Below are 21,568 nucleotides of genomic sequence, written 5' to 3' on the forward strand. Positions count from 1 at the left end.
ACAGCTCCCTGTCACCAACGCCATAGTTGCGCTCTGCCTCACTGAGCTTTCGCGAGTAAAAAGCACAGGGGCGACGCTTAGGAGGGGTACCTGATAGTTGGGACAACACAGCACCTATCCCAACCTCAGAGGCATCCACCTCCACTATGAACGGCAGTGACGGATCGGGGTGAGCCAGAACCGGGGCAGAGGTGAACATTCTCTTAAGGGTGCGAAATGCGACGTCTGCCTCGGTCGTCCAGGTGATCCGGCTCGGCCCACCCTTCAACAAGGAAGTAATAGGAGCTGCCACCTTGCCGAAGCCCCGTATAAACCTACGGTAGAAATTGGCAAACCCAATAAATCGCTGCACCGCCTTAACCGTGGTGGGAACGGGCCAATTACGCACGGCTGACACGCGATCGACCTCCATTTCCACCCCACCGGCGGAAATCCGAAACCCGAGGAAGGAGACGGCTCGCTGGAAAAACGCGCACTTCTCTGCTTTAGCGTACAGGCCATGCTCCAACAGCCGCTTCAGCACCCTGCGAACGAGAGACACATGCTCAGCACGCGTAGTGGAATACACGAGGATGTCGTCAATGTAAACCACGACTCCGCGCCCCAGCATGTCCCTAAACACGTCGTTCACAAAGGACTGAAACACTGCCGGGGCATTCATCAACCCATACGGCATCACCAGGTATTCGTAGTGACCCGTGGTGGTGCTGAAGGCGGTTTTCCACTCGTCTCCCTCTCGGATTCTCACCAAATTGTACGCACTCCGGAGGTCCAGTTTCGTGAAGAAGCGCGCCCCATGCATTGACTCAATATATTGGGAAATCAGGGGGATAGGATATGAGTACCGGATCGTCAGTTTGTTTAACGCCCTGTAGTCAATGCACGGACGCAAACCCCCATCCTTCTTCCTCACAAAAAAGAAACTCGAGGAGGCGGGCGAGGTGGAACGGCGGATCTGCCCCTGCCGCAGGGATTCGGCCACATAGGTCTCCATCGCTGCGGTTTCTGCCTGCGACAGGGGATACACATGACAATAAGGCGGCACAGCATCTCCCTTTAGGTCTATAGCACAATCCCCGGACCGATGTGGTGGCAAACGACTAGCCATGGTCTTCGAAAAGACCAGCGCTAAATCGGCATATTCCGGGGGAATGTGCACTGCGGAGACACTGTCTGGACTTTCCACCGAGGTCGCACCAACGGAAACACCTAGACACCTCTCCTGACACCCCTGAGACCACCCTGTCAACACTCTCTGCGACCAGGAAATAGTTGGGTTGTGTCCCGACAACCATGGAAGACCCAGCACCACAGGGAAAGCAGGAGAGTGAATAACATGAAACTCAATCTGTTCGGTATGGGCGTGCTGTACGGTCATCGTGATAGGGACTGTGACGTGCTCAACGAGACCAGTGCCTAGTGGTTTGCTGTCTAAGCCCGTAATAGACCTAGGTTGAGACAATGGCACCAGCGGAATGCGCAGTTTCCGTGCGTAACCGCTGTCCATAAAATTCCCAGCTGCGCCTGAGTCTACGAGCGCCTTACACTGAGAGTTAGTAGGGAAATCAGGGAAGGCCACCAAAAGTGTCATGTGCTTCGCAGAGAGCCCTGACAGTGTGTGTGGTCTACTCACCTGACTCGGTGTAGTGGTGTCAGGCTTCCTCCGCTCGACCCTCTCTCGCTGGAAACAGTGGGAGGCAGAGTGTCCCTTCCTCCCACAAAAGGAACACTCCCTAGACCGCACCGTCTCCCTTCGTGCGGCGCCTCCCACTTCCATGGGTTCAGGTCCGGCGACGGGGTGTACCGGAGGGGGCTGATCATTCCCGGTGCGTCCGCGGGTGGCTAGCAGATTGTCCAGCCGGATCGCCATGTCGACGAGCTGGTCGAAGGTCAACATGGCGTCCCGGCAAGCCAGCTCCCTACGGACGTCGGACCGTAAGTGGCACGGGAAATGATCAATAAGTGCCCTGTCGTTCCAGCCCGACCCCGCCGCCAGGGTCCTGAACTCCAGGGCGAAGGCCTGTACGCTCCTTGTCCCCTGCCTCAGGTGCACGAGACGCTCGCCGACCTCCCTGCCGTCGGGCGGGTGATCGAACACGGCCCGGAAGAGGCCGACGAACGCCCCGTAATGGGCCAACTCCGGCCCGTTAGTGGACCAAACGGAGTTGGCCCAGTCTAACGCCTTGCCCCTCAGGCAGGAGACAAGGGCCGAGACCTTCTCCCTATCCCCCGGGTGAGGGCTGAGGGAGGCGAAATATAGCTCCAACTGGAGCAAAAACCCAGAGCACTGGGCTGCGTCTCCGCTGAATCCCTGAGGAAGGCTCAGCTGAATGGTCCTTCTCTGCGACGGTGGAGACGATGGCAGGGGCACTTCGGCCGGGTTGAGTGTTGGTGGTGGTTGCTGCTCAGGTGGCAGCCTCGCCTCCAACCGCCGCATAGCCTGGACCATCTCGGTCATGGCCTCCCCCAGGGACGCAATCATGCTGCCATGGTGGTGGAGCAGGTCACTCCCCGCTGACTCCATGGTGGTGTGGTATTCTGTCACGGCTGGGTGTAGTGGAGTGTGTCAAGAACTTGGAGCCAAACGCAGGGAGGCGATAAACAAAACTGTATTCTCAAAAATATAATAATACAACAAAGGCACGCTATACACGGCGACAAAACGCTCAAACGAACGTGCCTCTCTCCACAATATAAAGACATAGAACAATACCACACAAAGACACCCAGAAACACAGGAACTAATATAGGCAACCTAATGAGGGAATGGACACCAGGTGTGTGCAATAACAAGACAGGACAGTGCCGTGGGAGGAGGAGCGGCGTGGCTAGAGGACCGGCGACGACGCGCGCCGAATACCACGTCGGGGGGGATGGCGCGCGTCCTCCACGCGCGTCCTCGTTACATTAACATACTTTACCAACTTGAGTGAGCTTTCTCTCTTGCTCTCCTGATCACTCAGATGCACTCTGTACTAAGAATGTCAGGAGAATCAATAAAAGAAAATAAGTCACCATCATCGCAAGTACAACAACCTCAAAAATCGTCAATGTTTGCGCTGTAAAGATACTTCTATGAGGCAAATGCCCAAAGAACCAGTAGACACCCAGAAGCTGACATTAATCAGCGGGCCTCTAGGAGAAAAAACAAAAATTTACTGTCATTATTTAACATTCGCTACCTACACTCACCTAAAGGATTATTAAGAACACCTGTTCAATTTCTCATTAATGCAATTATCTAATCAACCAGTCACATGGCAGTTGCTTCAATGCATTTAGGGGTGTGGTCCTGGTCAAGACAATCTCCTGAACTCCAAACTGAATGTCAGAATGGGAAAGAAAAGTGATTTAAGCAATTTTGAGCATGGCATGGTTGTTGGTGCCAGACGGGCCGGTCTGAGTATTTCACAATCTGCTCAGTTACTGGGATTTTCACACACCATTTCTAGGGTTTACAAAGAATGGTGTGAAAAGGGAAAACCATCCAGTATGCGGCAGTCCTGTGGGCGAAAATCCCTTGTTGATGCTAGAGGTCAGAGGAGAATGGGCCGACTGATTCAAGCTGATAGAAGAGCATCTTTGACTGAAATAACCACTTGTTACAACCGAGGTATGCAGCAAAGCATTTGTGAAGCCACAACACGTACAACCTTGAGGCGGATGGGCTACAACAGCAGAAGACCCCACCGGGTACCACTCATCTCCACTACAAATAGGAAAAAGAGGCTACAATTTGCACGAGCTCACCAAAATTGGACAGTTGAAGACTAGAAGAATGTTGCCTGGTCTGATGAGTCTCGATTTCTGTTGAGACATTCAGATTGTAGAATCAGAATTTGGCGTAAACAGAATGAGAACATGGATCCATCATGCCTTGTTACCACTGTGCAGGCTGGTGGTGGTGGTGTAATGGTGTGGGGGATGTTTTCTTGGCAAACTTTAGGCCCCTTAGTGCCAATTGGGCATCGTTTAAATGCCACGGCCTACCTGAGCATTGTTTCTGACCATGTCCATCCCTTTATGACCACCATGTACCCATCCTCTGATGGCTATTTCCTGCAGGATAATGCACCATGTCACAAAGTTCGAATCATTTCAAATTGGTTTCTTGAACATGACAATGAGTTCACTGTACTGAAATGGCCCCCACAGTCACCAGATCTCAACCCAATAGAGCATCTTTGGGATGTGGTGGAACGGGAGCTTCGTGCCCTGGATGTGCATCCCACAAATCTCCATCAACTGCAAGATGCTATCCTATCAATATGGGCCAACATTTCTAAAGAATGCTTTCAGCACCTTGTTGAATCAATTCCACGTAGAATTAAGGCAGTTCTGAAGGCGAAAGGGGGTCAAACACAGGTGTATGGTGTTCCTGATAATCCTTTAGGTGAGTGTATACTGATATGTCTCCCACAAATTGCAAATGTTCCTTAAAAAGGTAAACATTTGACTTGTTTGCTGTTTTATCAAAATATCTATCTAGAATCTTAATTTTAATGGTATTGAATAGACGTGCAAAATACTGGGAGTGTGAAATCCATTATAATCCATATACTGCGGCTACTGCCAACCTTCTCCTTCTCCACCAACTCCATCTAATTATGCTGTTGCCGTAATTTTTCCCCATCATTTTGTGACCCTATTAATGTTTCTGCATTGTTGCATTTGGTGATTTATGACGGTTTTATGATGATTGAGACCTGTTAATGGGAGATTTGTGATGAGTGTACTACAGTTTTATTTTGACAACAAAAAAAAAACCTAGGCTGGTCCCATGGTCTAAGCCTATACTGATGCAGAGTGGGGCAGAATCCGCCCAACTGCTTTGTCAGTAAAACCCTCGCTTGTAGCTCGGTCGTTTATAATTTCTTGCTTGCCAGTCCTCCAATTGTTCCAACAATAGCCACTTGTTTTTTTGCAGTCTTAAGTCTGGTGTGTGTGACCCTCTTGGCATCCTCAATGCCATTTGCCGGGTAAAAGTGGGCGAACACGTGGATGGCATCCAGACGTCGTCCTCCACTGCCGAGTCCCAATCCTTTGAACTGAGCTACCTGAACCTCACCTCTCCTGTAGCTCCCTCTGACACCAAAGATCCAGATGAGGCTAGTGACCTGTGTGGGGAGTACCCAGGTATGAGGAATGGGTTAAAGGGTGGTACCCTGTAATGCAAAATGGCCACTCCACTGACCACAAGAGGATCTGTTATTATTGGTCTAGTCTTCATTACCAGTCTCTGAATAGGCCTAGACAACAAGGCTATTGTTACAGTCTGGTCGTGTCTGAGTGGTAAACCTGAGTGGTTATTTTAAAAGACAAACATTTACTAATGTACTTGTTGAAATGTAATCTTTTATTTTTTTCTACTGTAATGACTTCCGGGTCTTTTCTGTTTTGTCTGTGGAACCTAGTTTTGAATTGTCAAATAATAGCACTATAAAATGAATGGTTTTGTATTCAACGGAAAAACAAGAACATTCTTTTTGTTTGAATGGTTCTGGTGTCACAAAGGTTTTGCATGTCAAATGGACAATAATGACATTAGTGACACAGCTAGGGATGGGAGGTATCTATTATATATTCTTTTGTCACCTCGTCCGTGTCCCATCCCAAGATTTACAGTATTACGCACACAAAAAAAAGTAGTAATTTATGGAAATGCTTACAATATTAGCTTAGCTACTCCAGATTTCTTTATAGACGCTCTTAGCTAATAATGCAATTAAACAGACTAATTGCAAAGTCAGGCAATCCAGCATTAAGTAATAGATAGTAGCTAGCTACCAACAGTTAGTTTTGGTGAGTTTGGACATTTTAGAAGCAAAAGAGAATGAGAGAAATTGAACAAATTTACATGAAGATTAAGTACCTACAATAGTTGTCTGTGAGTGTGTACAGACCTGAGTGAGTGGACAGCAGGTATACAGGTGAGAAATAGATGTACACTGTGTGTCAAATACAGCAGAAAGTTAGCACTATGACGCCCTGACTTGTTCAGTCACTTACTTGGCTAACTAAAAAGTTACATTAAATTCAAAACAGTTTGCTTTGTGACCTGACATACTGAAAAGGTGACTGCTGGTATTTACTTGAAAAGCAGCAAAGAATATAAAAATGTATAAAAGAAAACGTAATAGAAAAATTAACAAAATTTTTAACAAGGTATGGAAAACGTTACTGTTGCTATTAATCAAAATGGCCCAGGGATATGTTATATATGATCGCCAAGCCTCACCAATCTCTCTGATGTTAAAGAATGTACTATAATGACATTGTACTGGAATATAACAACTACACATGTGTCTGGTTTCAAATAATGTAAGATTGAATCATAGTTATGAAATTGCTTCTTTGAAATGATCACTTAAACATTTGAGTTGGTTGACAATGAGGAATGTGGCAGTGAACTGGTAGCTTTAGGATGTGACCATTGTTTGCTTTTATTTTCTGTGAAAAATAAGCCATTGGGATTGTAATATGTTTATTAAAATGTCTAGGACTAAGCCTTAATGTGGGACAAGTTTACAAATGTTTTCTATTGAGTAGAACATATTGTGTCTGTAATGTAGGTGAGAATGTTAGTTACAACTGTATGTTGTATGAAATGCTGCATATACAGTCACCTCCAAAATGACGGTAGCCTTGATGAACATGAGCAAAAAGGTACACAAGTAAAAAGCTATATTATGCTCAAATTTACAACTTCAGAGAGAACCTTTAACATGCCTATTTCAGAATGATAGGCATCAAAATAATTGGCACCCCTAAAGATTCTTCATTTATATATTTTTATATTCTTTAGACTAAGTACATTTTAGTCTTAAAGGAGCCATTTGTAAGCTTTCCACAAAACAAACACATAAAAATGCAAATTGTATTATAAAGGGTATTGTGGGAAGATGGTAACTGAAATGGAGAACTTCACAAATATTTTGTCAGCGTATTCACGCTAATAGATTCACCGTCTTACTAATGATTGTCTCCTGTTTATTTTGGTCTGCATGTTGTTTCTTTACCTGTCTTAAAGATATTGGGGTGCCGCTCTGAAGACAAATAAATATAGGTTTCACTTTCAAACAATGGAGGAAAGCCCACGCTAATATGGACCTGGAAAGCATTCTGTTGACCATATTTATTTTATGTGGGTAAGAGTAACAAGCTAGCTACATGGTAGTTGGCTAACCATGCATCTCTGTCCAGAGCCACTCAGTTATAGCTATACCACAAGTATGATTGACTATGAAAACGGGAATTCCAAGTCTAACATTATAGCTAGCTGATTCTATATGTTGATGCTAAGAATATCTAGAGTTCTAATCGACCATTTGTTATCAATCGACATGGGGGAAGGCTAGGAACTCACAAATGCAAAGAGACTGGTGGTGTTAACCTTTATAAATCAGGTAATTTATTAAAACCTAAACATATCACGTAACAATATTTGGGTCGTAATTAAGAGTTTCAAAAAGAGTTGAACCAGACCAGTACAGTTTGTGAGGAAGATGGTTGAGGCGTCAAAGAAGAATATACAATTAGATGCTATTGTCAATATGTGGAAGTGTTGCCAGAAAGAAAAGCCTTGATTTGAGATGAACTAACAAAGCGCATAGAGCTTGCTCAATAGCAAGGACATGTTAGTCAAACCTGTTTGCTTTTTCAAGGAAACAGAAGATGGTGTACCCAAGAACAGAAAAAAAAAGTCAATTAAATTGGTTATTTACCACAAAGACAACATTTTGCAATAGCCATCATTGTCTCCAGACTTTAAAAAACCTTTGATTTAAATCAAAGCAGGCAGTCCATAAGGTCATACTAAATTAGGAAGGTACCATGAAAGAATATGTATTGAGGAATGGTCTAAGATCTCGTGTTCTCCACACTCATACAAATAAATTCTTAGTGCTATTTTCCTAGAAAGGCAAAGGTGCACACAGAGCTGAAAACAAGTGTGCCAATAATTTGCACAAGTCCCTTTAATCCTTAATGAAGTAGAATATACTGTCACTAATTTTGGAGGAGACTGTATGGGTGTGTAGGCTGAATGATGAGATACAGAACGCAGACTTTTAAGTGGCCATTATTAGCATCAATAACTTTACCACCAAAACCATTTAAGCAGCGGTTCTCAAACCTGTCCTTATGGACCAGCGGATGTTTCACATTTTTATTTCACACTTGAACTAGCTCATTTGATTTACCTGAACTAAAGAGTGATAATTAGTTCACAAATTAAATCCGCTATGGAAAGGTTGACGGTCCACAAGTAAAGGTTCGAGAACTGTACACTGTAGGCTACAGTAGGGTTGTATTGCTGTTAGAAACAGGGGGGTTACTCGTGGTACAGAAAATGTTGTCCTCTTATTAACACATTCCATACAATTCAATAACATTTTAAATAATTAGAATCTTAACAGAATAGGACATCTCTCCTGACACTGATAATTTAAACAACCATCTAATAGGCCTATCCCTAGGCCTACAAAAAAACAATCGTATAATCTTTTTTTGTCACAGTGTTTATTTAAAGGCTTACAGAGCAATGTCAATATGATTGTTATTCAACCTTTATTCAACCACTGACTGTGTACTAACAGTTATGGTAGCCTTTAGAGGTTGAAGCTAAGCATCTAGTATTATGTATGATATGCTTTGTTATTCTCTAATTTGACTTTAATGTGCCTCCAATGATAACGTGTAATGCTCTGTCTCATTGCTATGCTGAGAGCTGAATAACAATCTACAAATAATGCATACTATTTACAGTCATTCATCTGAGACTTGCATCATAATTGAGAAGTTGACACATTACAATAATGTTTATTTTTAGGTATTAATGTAAATACAATATTTAAAAAAATAAAACATGTATTTTCTTAAAGCTAGTTAATTGTTACCTATATATTTGATTCCTTTGTGTGATTTAAGTTATACTTGGGTTATTGATTACGGTCAAACAGCAGCAAAACATTTAGCAACATAAAATGTTTTGCAACTGAATTGACAAGTAACATTCCAACTCTGAAGTGTTTTAACTAATGGTTGTGTTCCAGGATCAAAACGACTGTGCCCACTGAATGATTTACAAATTACCTTGCATCATCACTATATGGACTCTTTCACATTCTGTGGCATTACAAAGTGTACTTTAAATGGATTTCAGTCTGCTTTTTTTTGATCTACCAAAAATATTATATAATGTCGGAGTAAAAGTAACATTTTATATATGTTAAATACAAAAAATTATGAATGAAACAGACAAGCCTAAATTAGTTACAATTTGGCCTAACAAATCACACGACTCAACTTGTAAATTTGATACATGAGACATCCCATCAAAGAGGGCACTTTGGATTATTCTGCGATGAGTACAGTAAGTAGTTAATGGGAATCACTACATAAGTAGTTAATGGGAATCAACTAGCCTAATATTTGCATTAATTACATGAACAATAAGCAAATTGTAAATACTATTAAAGGAGAATTTAATTTGTAATCTCTAATATAGTGTATTTTGAGAAGTGACATAGTTGAGGAAGTATCTGTACCCATACCAAGGCATTTTATGACTTAGCTAAACAATTATGTGATGCAGCCTGACAACCTGAACGCATAAGTTCAATAGTATTGCCATTTATTGACCACTTAGATTCCTGTTGCGCTATATAAAATAATTTATGATTAGTTAATGGAAAAATAATCCAAATTGATATGGTAGACAAGTATCTCATTATATTATAGCCAATACCTAGTTTAGGGCTCAGGAATTCTCACTCCTTTCTCCTTTTATGTTCTAACTGAATAAACTCTTTGTAAATATGAGCAATTATGCATTATAGAAGCTGCTATCTTGGCAATGGGATGTTGCACTAAGTAATAAATGAGAGGGTTTCATTTTGTGGAAACCCCCTCATTTAATATATGTTTAGAGATAAAGAAAATATGAAAAATACATTTCTTTCAATAGTTTTACTTTAATTAAAGATTAATTAAATTAGATTAGGTAAATAATTTGAATGAAAGACCAAGAGGATAAACAGCAAAGACACTATTTTCACAACCTGTTTTGCTCATATTTACCAAGGGTTTCAATATTAGTGGAGGGCACTGTATTGCAATGTTGAATGGAGAATGACATGTGGCTGTAAAAACATTTTTTGGTTTGAATTGTTCTAAACAGTAATGTATAACAATTCCAAGTTTGTTGTAACAGTCTGTTTATTAAACAAGGTATTATTATTTTTTTTACATTGATATTCTTAGTTTTACTTCTCAGTCTTGTGTGTGCATATTAAGTTGTCTAGAAACTTTATATGAAATCACAAAAGACAAAAGGTGTAATTAATCTACACATAATATATATTCATTGAGAATATGGGTTAACAGTTAATTAATATACAGATTACAGTTTGGATATTCCATGCGGAAAAAATAAATGTTTACAGGACTGAATACTGAAGAACACAATACAGAATGTGAAAATAAAATGGTCATTCAATGATAATAGTTAAGGCTTATATGTAAATAACTGATATAAAACATGAATATTAATAACAAATGATCAATATTCAGATAAACTAAAATAATTACAGTTCATACATAAACATACCTGTACAAAACCCTAACCCAAAACAACAGTTTATGAAAAATTAAAATGTATACTATAAATGAGCATCATGTTTTACAGTACAGCAACATGTACATTTCCCCATTTTTTTCTCAGAAGAGATTAAATTGAAGAGGCAGGGTTTGTTGTTGGCATAAATGTTTGTTTTCAGGCCAGTGGCATGAATTATAGTTTTTTTTTTTTTTTTTTTTTTTTTTTATACATACTATATGTATTTAACAATATCCTCAGTTACATCTCAAATAAACATCTAGCCTTAGCACCTTTTCTAAAGTAACCTGAAGAATACAGGCTACTAGTACCATCCAGCAACCAGAAGGTTAAATTACAGTAAAAATACAACAAACAATACTGAGTATACCATGATGAAACACTTGCAGTAAAACTGCCAGTTCATATGAAGTTATATGGTATGAACCTTTGAACAAACTCAAATTTACTGACTGCACTTTAAACACGTAAAAACTGGCTGAGACTTTGTTTCACAAATCAAATTAAGATAAAAGGTAGTGGGTTTAGGGTTTATATTGGGTCACTTTTTGGTCCAACTATGCTTATTCCAATATCACTGTCATGTTAAAACGGTTGTATTGATTTTATATAAATGAAGCAGCACAGATCTCTGTTCCCAGGCTTGGTAGTAGCTTTACTTGACTTGGTGATAATATTTTGAAGTGTAATGTGAAATAAGAGAGTATAACAAAATACAAGTAAAAAAGAATTAAAGAAACAAGCCATTTGACCTTCAATAAATGTATGCTTACTATATGTGTTGAAAGTATAATTATATTTAGAGAAAAACAGTACCAAAGTGGCAACATTTCCCCCCATTAGTGGCCTATCTATCTCTATTATGCAGTAATTCTGTCCTAGGCCAGAAATTCTCATTAAGCGTTTACCTCCAAACTGATGCAGGTTGCTAATACATATTTGCAAAATGGGGGTAGGAATTTTTTGGTGCCCACATGGATGACATGAATAATAACAAGAAATGCATTGCAGCTGTTGAAGATTGAAATTTGTTTGTGTAATAATTACAGTGAACTGTGTAATTAATATTAATATTTGGACAGGCACCTGGACAGCGTTGTCAATTGATTCTCTAAATTAGAAATATAAAGTATAGGCTCTGTTAATATGGATAGTTTTATGAAGCATTTGGAGAGTTCATTCTGCATGCTGCAGTGCCTCGGGTTTGTCTATTTAAGACCAAAGAATGCTGGAAAATGATTTAACTGTGCTTGCCTCTGGCAACAAGGGGCTTGCAAAATGAATGTCTATGATAAAACAATCTTGGGGTAATTCAGAAGGGTTCTAAAGTAAAATAATATCCTGCAATTTCATCTTTTATAATGTTGTGAGATTCCCAGCGCATATTCTCTTCTTTTAAAAAAAAAAAAAATCATTAAAACAGCAGAAGTGGCAACATTGGATATTAAACTTTAGGGCCAATATTGTACATTTGACAAAAAAAAAGAATACATATTAATGTTTATTGTTTGATAACATGGTAAGCTCTGGACATGGTCTTTCAGGTAAAGACTACTGGTGTGGGTCATTTAACTTGATGGGTCCTACCCCTCTAGCCAAGGCCTGCCTGACTGTCACAATAACAGTCATCAGCTGTTGGACCTATATGTCTTAAACTACCTGCCAATCATCGTTCACAACACCTTTCCCCTAACCCTGCCCTGTACGCATATGTCTTGTGGGTACCACTAGTTTGTGTTCGGGTCCTGCCTTTATATGGAGCAGTTGTGTAATTCACAAAACAAGAGTACAAATACTTAATCCAGTAAAGTCACTCCCAATAAGGCCAACTTTGAATCCATTCAATTCCATGCTTATATGTGCTGTGTAAAATAGCCTTAGGACAAAATAATATTGCACTACACAGCTAATTTTCACCTTTTTGTTTAACAATTAATCTGGATTTGGCTCATGTTGGTGTAAAGCCACCAACTCTATAAGACCTGGCTGCAATGAAAACAGGTAAACGGTTCTGTTAACTTTAACAGTTCAGTAAATTGGTGTCTGCTCTTATAAACTATTGTATATGATCTTGATTCCATTAAGAATAAACAATGATTGATCTTGACAATAGTAAACATTAATAAAAAAAAATTACAGCACTTTAGGTTGTTTCATCATTCCTCCATGGGAAACAACATTACAATTGATTTGGCCAATGATTCAAATTGTTTTCTGCTGAAATGCTTTTATAGTCTGACACTGTAAACTCTGCTTTAACAAAAATATAATAATAATTAAAAACAAACACTTTCAATTAGACACAGTCAATACTCTTAGCTGCCTCAAGCAATGCTTTTGCATTTCCATCGGAAAAGATTGAAACATTTGGAGCCAAAAAGTGCTTTAAGATTATCTTTGGATGTCTCCAGAACACACCCAGAAAATATCAATCTATTCATTTTCTGTATTAGGGCAAATATTGTCTAGCACATTTTAGAAACCCATTTGATGGAAGAAAAATTATTAAACATGAACTTTTTAGGGCCAATGCATAACAACTTTGTAAGTGCTCAGTTGTATCTGACTCAAGACATTCTAACCTTTGTTCCCATTGACACTGAATGTGCCACGCTCAATTTCAATTCAACTGACGCAATCTGTGTCAAAATGGAAAAAGGGTTTGAAAATAAATGTCTGGCGTCGTATGACGCATATGTACGTCTTGTTTTGATGGCCTTATGTGCAGTGCCCCTAAACTATAGCCTTACATATAAAATGAATACAACAACATACAGTAATGCTGTCTGGATGGAAATCTCAGATGAGGGAGATGCGTATTGGGATACTGGGGGACTCTGTCCTCTGGGGGGACTGGTGACTCACTAGGTGCTCCACCACTGTGTGTTTGGACATGTGCTTCATAAGGTAGGTTTCCTGAAAGACACACAGTAGACGACACAAAAATGATGGTTTTACCACACGAAAGCCTAAACACAGAACTAGGTTGGCTACTAATTGGGCTGGATTCACAAAGCATCTCAGAAACTACAAAGAACTCCTAGCTCAGAGTAGGTTTTTGGATGATGTTAATACACTGCCCAGAGAAGAAGCCAGGAGTAAAATCAACTGAAAACATTTCTTAGCTGCTGATCACCACAATTTGACATATAGCAAAGGAAAGAGATGATACTCATTGACATTAGTATTCAGACAACCAGAGTAGGGATTTACAATTAAACTTACATTACATACAATATTTATTTAAACCTGACTCAGCCGCATGTTATGTCAGTTTATAGTTCACTCTGGGGCTTCATATTGCTAAGAATTCAATGCTTTGATGATTTTGTGACACTTCTTCAGTTTGTATTTAATATTGCAGCCAGAGATGCCTCATCCTGACTGCAGCAATGACATTGAGTGTCTTCACTGTCTTTTCTTTCCCGGTTCCTGAAAATCCTGATTACCAGCTGGTAAACGCGTGGGAATTGGTTTCATTTCTTGCTCAGTGTCAAGTATCATCCTTAAGTCTGTTAATCTTCTGTTCTTAACAACACAGGGAATCAATTTGTGAGTTTTCTAGCGGAGATTGAAACGTGCCTGTATACATGGAGGGCTGTAGCTCACCAATGACAAAATGTTGCTCATTACATTCTCCTGCCAGTGCAAATGATCTTGAGCATCATGACGCAAATTGGGTTGACATCCATTTTACTGACATCAGCAATGTCACCCCTTGCATAGAGCCTATAGCAATGTATTTTTATTCAGTTTCCCAAAAAAAAACAAGAGGCATGACAGAAATTGATTACTTTTCTAGAGAGCCATGGCAAGTATGCAAAAAATGTGTTACAGCAACAAGTCCTTTCCTGACAAGTTTTATGAATTTCCATTAGTCAGATTGACCCAAGTTGGTAGAACTGTAGCTCCCTCAATATCTACCTCCACATCAGGATCCAACATATTTTTTCCTAGCTGACTGCAATGTTGTCTAGTACAGTTCTGATCTGGACGTTTTGCACTGCATGAGTCAGATTCAATGCCTTATGCAATCGTTTGTGTGAGACATCGATGAGTTATTCATATTAATGAGGATTAGGTACACACACGTAGCATCGGCTGAAATTTCCGCCAGGCAGAAAAGTGGGATATCATTTGGTCAAGTTTACCAGACCTTTAAAACGACTCAGCTTGGAGGTTTGGCGTGTCTCTAAGGAACTTTTCTAAAATCCCGTGGACACGCCTAGGACCGTAGTAATGTAAAACACAACAGTGGGATAAGGTACTTACTGAGGTGTATGCCCGGCCACACATACTGCAGCAGTAGGCCTTAGCGTTTTTTATGGCGTGTGCTGACAGGTGGATCTGTAGCGATGCAGAGTCTGAGTAGGCACGGTAGCAGTTGGGACATTTGTACGGCTTGTCTTTGTTATGCTGCCTCTGGTGAGACTACATACAGACAGGAAAAAAGTCAGAACAACTCAGTATTCATTCAGTGCATCCCTGTTTTAATTTATTACTGCACGGTTAAGTAGGCCATCTACATATATTTTAAGTATATTTTCCTCCTTTTAGTTTTTGTTTATTTGTTTAATAACTTTCAATTCAATTATTTTATTCCTGCAGTATATGTCATTAATGTTACTTTCAGCTTGAATTGTTACATTTTTTTCTTTAACATTATGAAAAGATTCAGTGCAGGTTAATGTATAAGCAACAGTAAGTTATCTGCTATGATTAGGTATACTGACCTGAAGGTTAGACAGCTGGGTGAAGGCCTTTTCACATCCAGGGGCTGCACATTTATAGGGTCTGTCACCAGTGTGGATTCTATGACAGAGGGAGACCAATACAGTCATGTTCAATATGATATGCACCATTGCTAAAGATGAGCAGAAAATACCATATTCACAATAAAATTGTTTCCATTAATTTGCACAAAATATTCTGAAACAACCATGACAAACTGCAAATGCATCCAACAAGTTTATATAGTCAAACAATTAGTAATAATTGCATCCTAGGAATGTGGAGATTAATCTTTGTTTGATTTTAGATATAATTTTCATGCCCATCATTTTGAAAGAAGCAATTATTACTTCCTTAAAGAAATCTCTCTCACACACGCATTACACAGTAAATATCCCATACCAAAGGTCAAGCATGGTAGTGTGATGGTTTCGGAAAGCTTTGCTGCTTCAGGAACTTGGCGTTTTGCCATCAGAAAAAAATAAACAGACCTAGATTGGCCAGCTTTCTTGTCAAATGCTTGATACTTATTTGGAAACTATCTATAACTGATGAAGCAATTTCTGTCTGAGTTCACGCATGTTCAGTATGAAGAGCCTTGCGCTGTACCACCTCAGCCATACAGTAAATACATCAATGTGTATTACTAAAATTAGTCCGAAAAACATTTGCCCCCCCAAACATTTTTTTTTTTTTCCATGGAGGTGAACCCGACTGACCTGGTGTGCTGCTGCAGATGCGAGAGCTGGCGGAAGGAGTTCTCGCAGTAGGAACAGTGATAGGGCTTAATGCCCAGGTGTATGCGGAGGTGCTGGGCCAGGTAGGACGCATTGGCAAAGGACTTTGAACAGTGGGGACACTTGTGGGGCTTGGCCTCTGTGTGGGACTTGGAGTGGATCTGCATCTCTGACTTGGACAAGAAGGTGAGTGGACAGACTTTGCACCTGGGTGGAAGGATGCATTCAGATGTCATAAGTCACGGTTGTAGGTTGAATTAGGAGTGACACTGCAACATGAAGTGTCATGACTGATTTAACAAATGTGCGTGAATGTGATATGAATGCTTAAAGTTTGAGTTAAATGTGCATACACAACTTCCATCTAACTTTTGTGTAATTATCCCACTGTTAATAAGGTGTTATTCATGGGAATGTGTGAAAGGCAAGTGGGTCAAAAAAATCTGTTTGATTTGTGCACAATGATGAGATGAACACCCTTCATACCTGTATGTTTTGCCCTCTTTAGCAGGGAAAGTGATACATCCCTGGTCGGCGCCTGAGGCCATAATGGGGTAGGGCACCACCAGCAGTGGCCCTCCACTCTCCGCTTTGATCTTCTTCCTCCCCCGGGGCATCTTAGGTGGGGGTCCTAAGAGTCCAGCGAGGCCCCCGGTTTTCATCTGATCCATGCCGGGGCCACTAGCTAGCCCAGACACAATATTGACTGAGGGGGCCCCTCCCAGTCGGTTCTGGCTGCTGGAGGTGGGTGTGGTCGGCGTAAGGGCCTCCGAAGTGCTGTGGCCATCGGGCCGTGACGAGGGAGCCAGACCTGTGTATGGGCACATGAAGACTTACAAATGATAAGCCATGCAAAAGGTTAGCGATTTAGCTCCTGGAAAGACTGCGCCTTTGACGCCAACTAATTAGGGCAATGGTAGGACTGAAAATATATTTGTCTCTTCTCTGATCCTTTGTCGTGAACTACACAGCTTTAGTGTGATTTCACTGAGGATCTCACGTGTATGTTTCCTATGAGATAGCGGGGGTGGTTATTACCTGACCGATGGTTGACTCTTGTGGGCTGATCTACGATCTGTCGCATGTGCCACTCATCCCACAGTCCTTTGGCCTTCACTGCTGACTTGTCGTCCATATTCACGTCTGCATCATCGAAATTGAAGGTAATAAAATTTACTGATCTGACTGAGGGACAAATGAAAAAATCACTTATAAATGGCAGCAGCTTGTACTCAACATTCACCTTGCACTCTGATCATTTTCTGATATGAAAGAACTGTAATTTTAGGCATAGAGTATGACAGTCATCTATGTTTTCTGAAAGCAATACAGATGACAGAGTAGATGGAAACAGGGGACCCATTGAACAGCATACAACAGGGCTATTGAACTTCAGTCCAGGAGGGCCAAAGTATTTTTTTGTTATTTATACCTGGTAGTTTATTGAGCTTGTCTGGTATTCCATGTCTAAATAATCAGTCTTTGGTTACAAGGAAAGGATGGGGTAGCCCGGGTATAAAGAGGCTATAATTGTTGGCACCCTTGATAAAGATGAGTACAAATGACTGTACAAAACAAACAATACAAATACTGAGCTATATTGTAGTTATTTTTATACTAACATCGTTTCTAAGAAAGATTTTGCTTAACAAGAACAAATCTATAATAAACATCATTGTAATTGTTGTGAGTCACCCCTTTTCCAATTACTATAGCTCCCTCCCCTTTTACTAAAATATTTTATGAATTTTGGTCAGGGACAGGATTATTAGACTCTTCCACTATATAAAAATCTTTCCAGATCTTTAATATTCTCCATCTTCTCTTACAGATCCCCATCTATGACTTTTACCTGACCACAAGATCGGAAATTATTACGGGATGTAGTAGTCTTTTTGTCTTCGTAAAAACAAACTTCCCACTGATTTATTTTCATTCTTTGTTTAGCCATGAATGTGTTTTTCAATCCCTTATCTATACTATCGCAGTAAAGGCCAATTCCATTGTAATTACCAATAATGTTATTTTCAATCTTAACGGTCTTAACTTCAGCAGTTTGTGTTTGTGAGCCCACCACGTTTGAGTATGTGCAGGAAATGCTTCAATGCGCCATGTGACAGAGGTCTACTGGGGCCTTCACAGTACCAACCTGGCACAGAGCTGGAAGCCGGGCGGGCATGCAGTGCGATGTCGGGCTGCTGGACCGAGCCCTGGGGGTGGTGCTGCCCCTGTTGGGACTTGGGCATGGGCATGCCGTGCTGCTGCTGTCCCCCGTCTGTGGGGGAGGAGGCCACCAACAGGGTTTGTTGGGAGGGGGCTGAGTTGGGTGGCAGGTGTAGGGGCCGGATCTTCTCAGCCATCAGCTGCTCCTTGATCTTGTTGATGAGCACCAGGTTATCCAGCTGAAAGGGTTAACCGGTCATGCTCAACAGAAAACAACTCCAGTGTATCAACCATCAGGCTAAAGCTGATCCCATTGTACTTATTATACTTCTTTTGATTTCGTTCAGTTAACCCCATATACTCCTGGGCATCCACACACAGGATATAGCCTGAGCCTAGATTTGAATATTTCGGCGAAAACGAGCTGCGTATGCGTAACAACCCGTCAGCCTAAATGGAGGGGAAAAGGTTGATGTCCTTACCTGGCCAGGCATGGAGGGAGGTGGAGGCCAGAAGTAGGGGTTGTTGAACCGAGGCTCAGCCATCCTGATTCAGAAACACTTTTCATTAGATATTCTCTACTTTCCCAAAGACAAATCTTCTAAAAACATGACTCCATGCCCTAGAAATTGCCCATTCTAAATGTAAGTACATTGTGTTTTGAGGGGTCAGTTACAAATAAAAAAAACAGCTTTGAAGATAGTAAGTCTGATTAACTGAAATGCCATATTTGAGATTCCTACATACACTGGTCAAATACAGTCTGCACTCCAACGGGAGGATAATAACACATTGTTTAATATAGAACATTTTATTTCAGAACGCTCGGTATGACTTCCCTGCATAATTGCATTATAGCAATGTATCAAAGATGGTGAACACCTTGACGGACTACATAGTGAGCCATGGAGCATGTTCAGAGGCTAAGCCTTTATACTCGACATATCTATTCATACACACCAGCACTTTCATGACATTGTCTAACCTGTGCACGTCATTCTTGGTTGTGAAGATAGCTTAAATGTTTCAGACACACTCAAACCTATGGAGCTACGTGCTGCAAGATGTAGAAATGCATTTAGTTTGATAAAATAGAGCACCATATGTAAGAGCAAACTTTCACTTGATTAGTTGGTACATAACTTCGCCTAACAACTGTGTACCATGAAATTGGATTTCTCTTGCTTAATTTTAAAATGGGCTGTTATGTGTTTATTATGTATATTAGACTCACATACTCACATACATATAATATGTATACATAATTAAGCAATAAGGCATGAATGGGTGTAGTAAATGTCCAATATACCATGTAGGAGAAGTTTCTAGACACAACACATCACAGAGTGCACAGTCCAGGACTGCCCAACCCTGTTCCAGGAGATCTACTGTCCTGTAGGTTCTCTCTCCAAATCTAATCAAGCACACCTGACTCTTATAATTAGACAAATGAAAAGCTAAATCAGGTTAGTCACAAATGGGGTTGAAGAGAACCTACAGGACAGTAGATCTCCAGGAACAGGTTTGTGCAGCCCTGGCATATTGGAGATGTCTTATTGTTATTAAAAAACAGTTACGCAAATAGAGCTGTGAAAACTCATGATAACTTACTATGGTATACAGGTATATCTTATATATTAAAGCTATGAGACAATCAGCATTCAGGATTCAAGTACCCCTTATAATACTTAATATATACCAATTATGAAATAACTTTGACATAGTTCGAATAGAGGAACTTTGTGGTATACACAAATTGAATGAGCAATTAACCGAATACTCTCCACGTCACAATAACACATTTTCATATTAACGCTATCTAAACGTGGTTAGTAGGCTACGTTGCGTTCATACCACCTAGAGAAACAGACCTGAAAGGTCCTGACAAGAAGGCAATCAAACATCATAACTTTCACATTCATATGGTCACACCTGTCAGTCATTTTTTATATAATGTATCCTAACTGTTAATTGAAAGTACCTACAGAAAGCTGAGCAGTAATCAAATGTATGGTCTACAGAAATCAATAGAGGCTTAACGTCAAAGTTGTCTTTTTTCCCCCAAAAACGTATTTCCTCTAAAATATTAGTTATCTCACCTCTTTTAGTTCGGCAACTCTGATTTTTTATTTATTTTGGTATATAATTGTGATAACATGCCCTAGACATCTCTGGACTGAAGTCACATACATTTGTAATGCGACCATTCGATCCGATTTTCAGATTGTTTTATTGAACATTTTTAGACAAAAGAGAAACAAAAATGGCAGCCTGAGTTATTTTTATAAGGCGGGACGCCATATTCTGCAAACCCCAAAATGTGTATTATCCCATTTTGCTCCATAAGGGAAGCCATATAACACAAAGGTATGTTTGTCAAAAACATGAATGATTGTTTACGACGAATTGCAGGTTTGAATAGCCCGGCCTCCCAACCTCTAAAAAAACGGACACTTCCTACAACAACCATGCCCTGCAAAATAGCACGGAAATTGTTAAGATGCTCGAGCTTTGCACCTAAATGTTGATAAAATATATTCGATGCATGACGTTCACAATGTAACAATCGCAGGCAGACAGAATAACGTTATAAAAACGTTCTACCAATCTTTCCTAAAATGCGTTCACTTTGTTATTTTTAACATTGCAACTTTTTCATGAATCGAGGGACATTATACTATCTGCACAATGCATACGTTCACAGTTAATAAACTTCCAGAAATTCACATTTACAAACAACATTAAACAATTGCACACAGACCTGATGGTGTACCGATTGCAGATTTTCCCTTGCTTTATTATAAAAGGTTGATGTTCTTTCTGCCTGGGTGCCTCCAAGTACAGCGCTTCCGGTTCGCTTTGTTCACTTCTGGGTGCGCGATGTTCGGTGCTGATGCTACGTTGTAGCCATCCAGAGTTGACAAAAACATATTAGTTGGTGCTGCAAGCTGTCAGATTTCGAAGTTTGGAATATGTTTTAGATTTTATGTCTTTACCTTTTTGCCTTTTCGTTTTATGGGTCGCATACACATTATATAGCCATATGTTGACGCGGGTATAGGGGAATGCCTGTGTTTCGGGCCCTAACAATGCAGTTTATCTTTAATACGTAGTCAAACATAACCGCACATAACCATCTAATAAATATTTAAAATTTTAATAAATGTGAATGTTTGCATATCAAAAACCAGCTGTACTCCTAGTCAAAATATCCTATACGATTTTCCATTTTGTAACTGTCCTGTAGAATAATTTTTACAGAAATATCTATTCGATTTTTACTTGTTAGATTTTGAAACCAATCCCATATGATTTTCTA

At 40.4% G+C, this 21,568-nt stretch overlaps 2 protein-coding genes across 8 annotated transcripts in view; one reads left to right on the forward strand and one right to left on the reverse strand.

Annotated features, from left to right (window-relative positions):
* Positions 1–6,976, forward strand: part of ccdc30 (coiled-coil domain containing 30) — a 33,499-nt gene extending 26,523 nt beyond the window's left edge. For all 3 annotated transcript variants that reach the window (XM_020051848.2, XM_010875702.3, XM_020051849.2), the window contains one exon: positions 4,928–6,976. In XM_020051848.2, coding sequence (XP_019907407.2) covers positions 4,928–5,171 — 244 coding nt within the window. In that variant the 3' untranslated portion in view covers positions 5,172–6,976. The remainder of the gene's footprint in view (positions 1–4,927) is intronic.
* A 3,822-nt stretch (positions 6,977–10,798) lies between these two features.
* znf362b (zinc finger protein 362b) lies at positions 10,799–21,311 on the reverse strand. 5 transcript variants are annotated; one of them, XM_034295806.1, is made up of 10 exons: positions 21,246–21,311; positions 21,011–21,145; positions 18,732–18,795; positions 18,236–18,461; positions 17,125–17,271; positions 16,573–16,918; positions 16,069–16,293; positions 15,352–15,430; positions 14,891–15,049; positions 10,799–13,534 (listed from the first exon to the last, which is right to left on the reverse strand). In XM_034295806.1, exons 3-10 carry the CDS (start codon positions 18,792–18,794, stop codon positions 13,418–13,420), a joined length of 1,362 nt encoding a protein of 453 aa, XP_034151697.1. In that variant the 5' UTR covers position 18,795; positions 21,011–21,145; positions 21,246–21,311; the 3' UTR covers positions 10,799–13,417. The 5 variants fall into 5 exon arrangements, with proteins under 5 accessions (XP_034151697.1, XP_019907410.1, XP_034151698.1 ...); XM_020051851.2 differs by having other exon boundaries at positions 18,236–18,488; positions 21,246–21,310; XM_034295807.1 differs by having other exon boundaries at positions 17,125–17,229; positions 18,236–18,488; positions 21,246–21,309.
* Positions 21,312–21,568: the final 257 nt, after the last annotated feature.

The sequence above is a fragment of the Esox lucius genome, chromosome 12, assembly GCF_011004845.1.
Source record: "Esox lucius isolate fEsoLuc1 chromosome 12, fEsoLuc1.pri, whole genome shotgun sequence".
NCBI classification, from domain to species: Eukaryota; Metazoa; Chordata; class Actinopteri; order Esociformes; family Esocidae; genus Esox; species Esox lucius.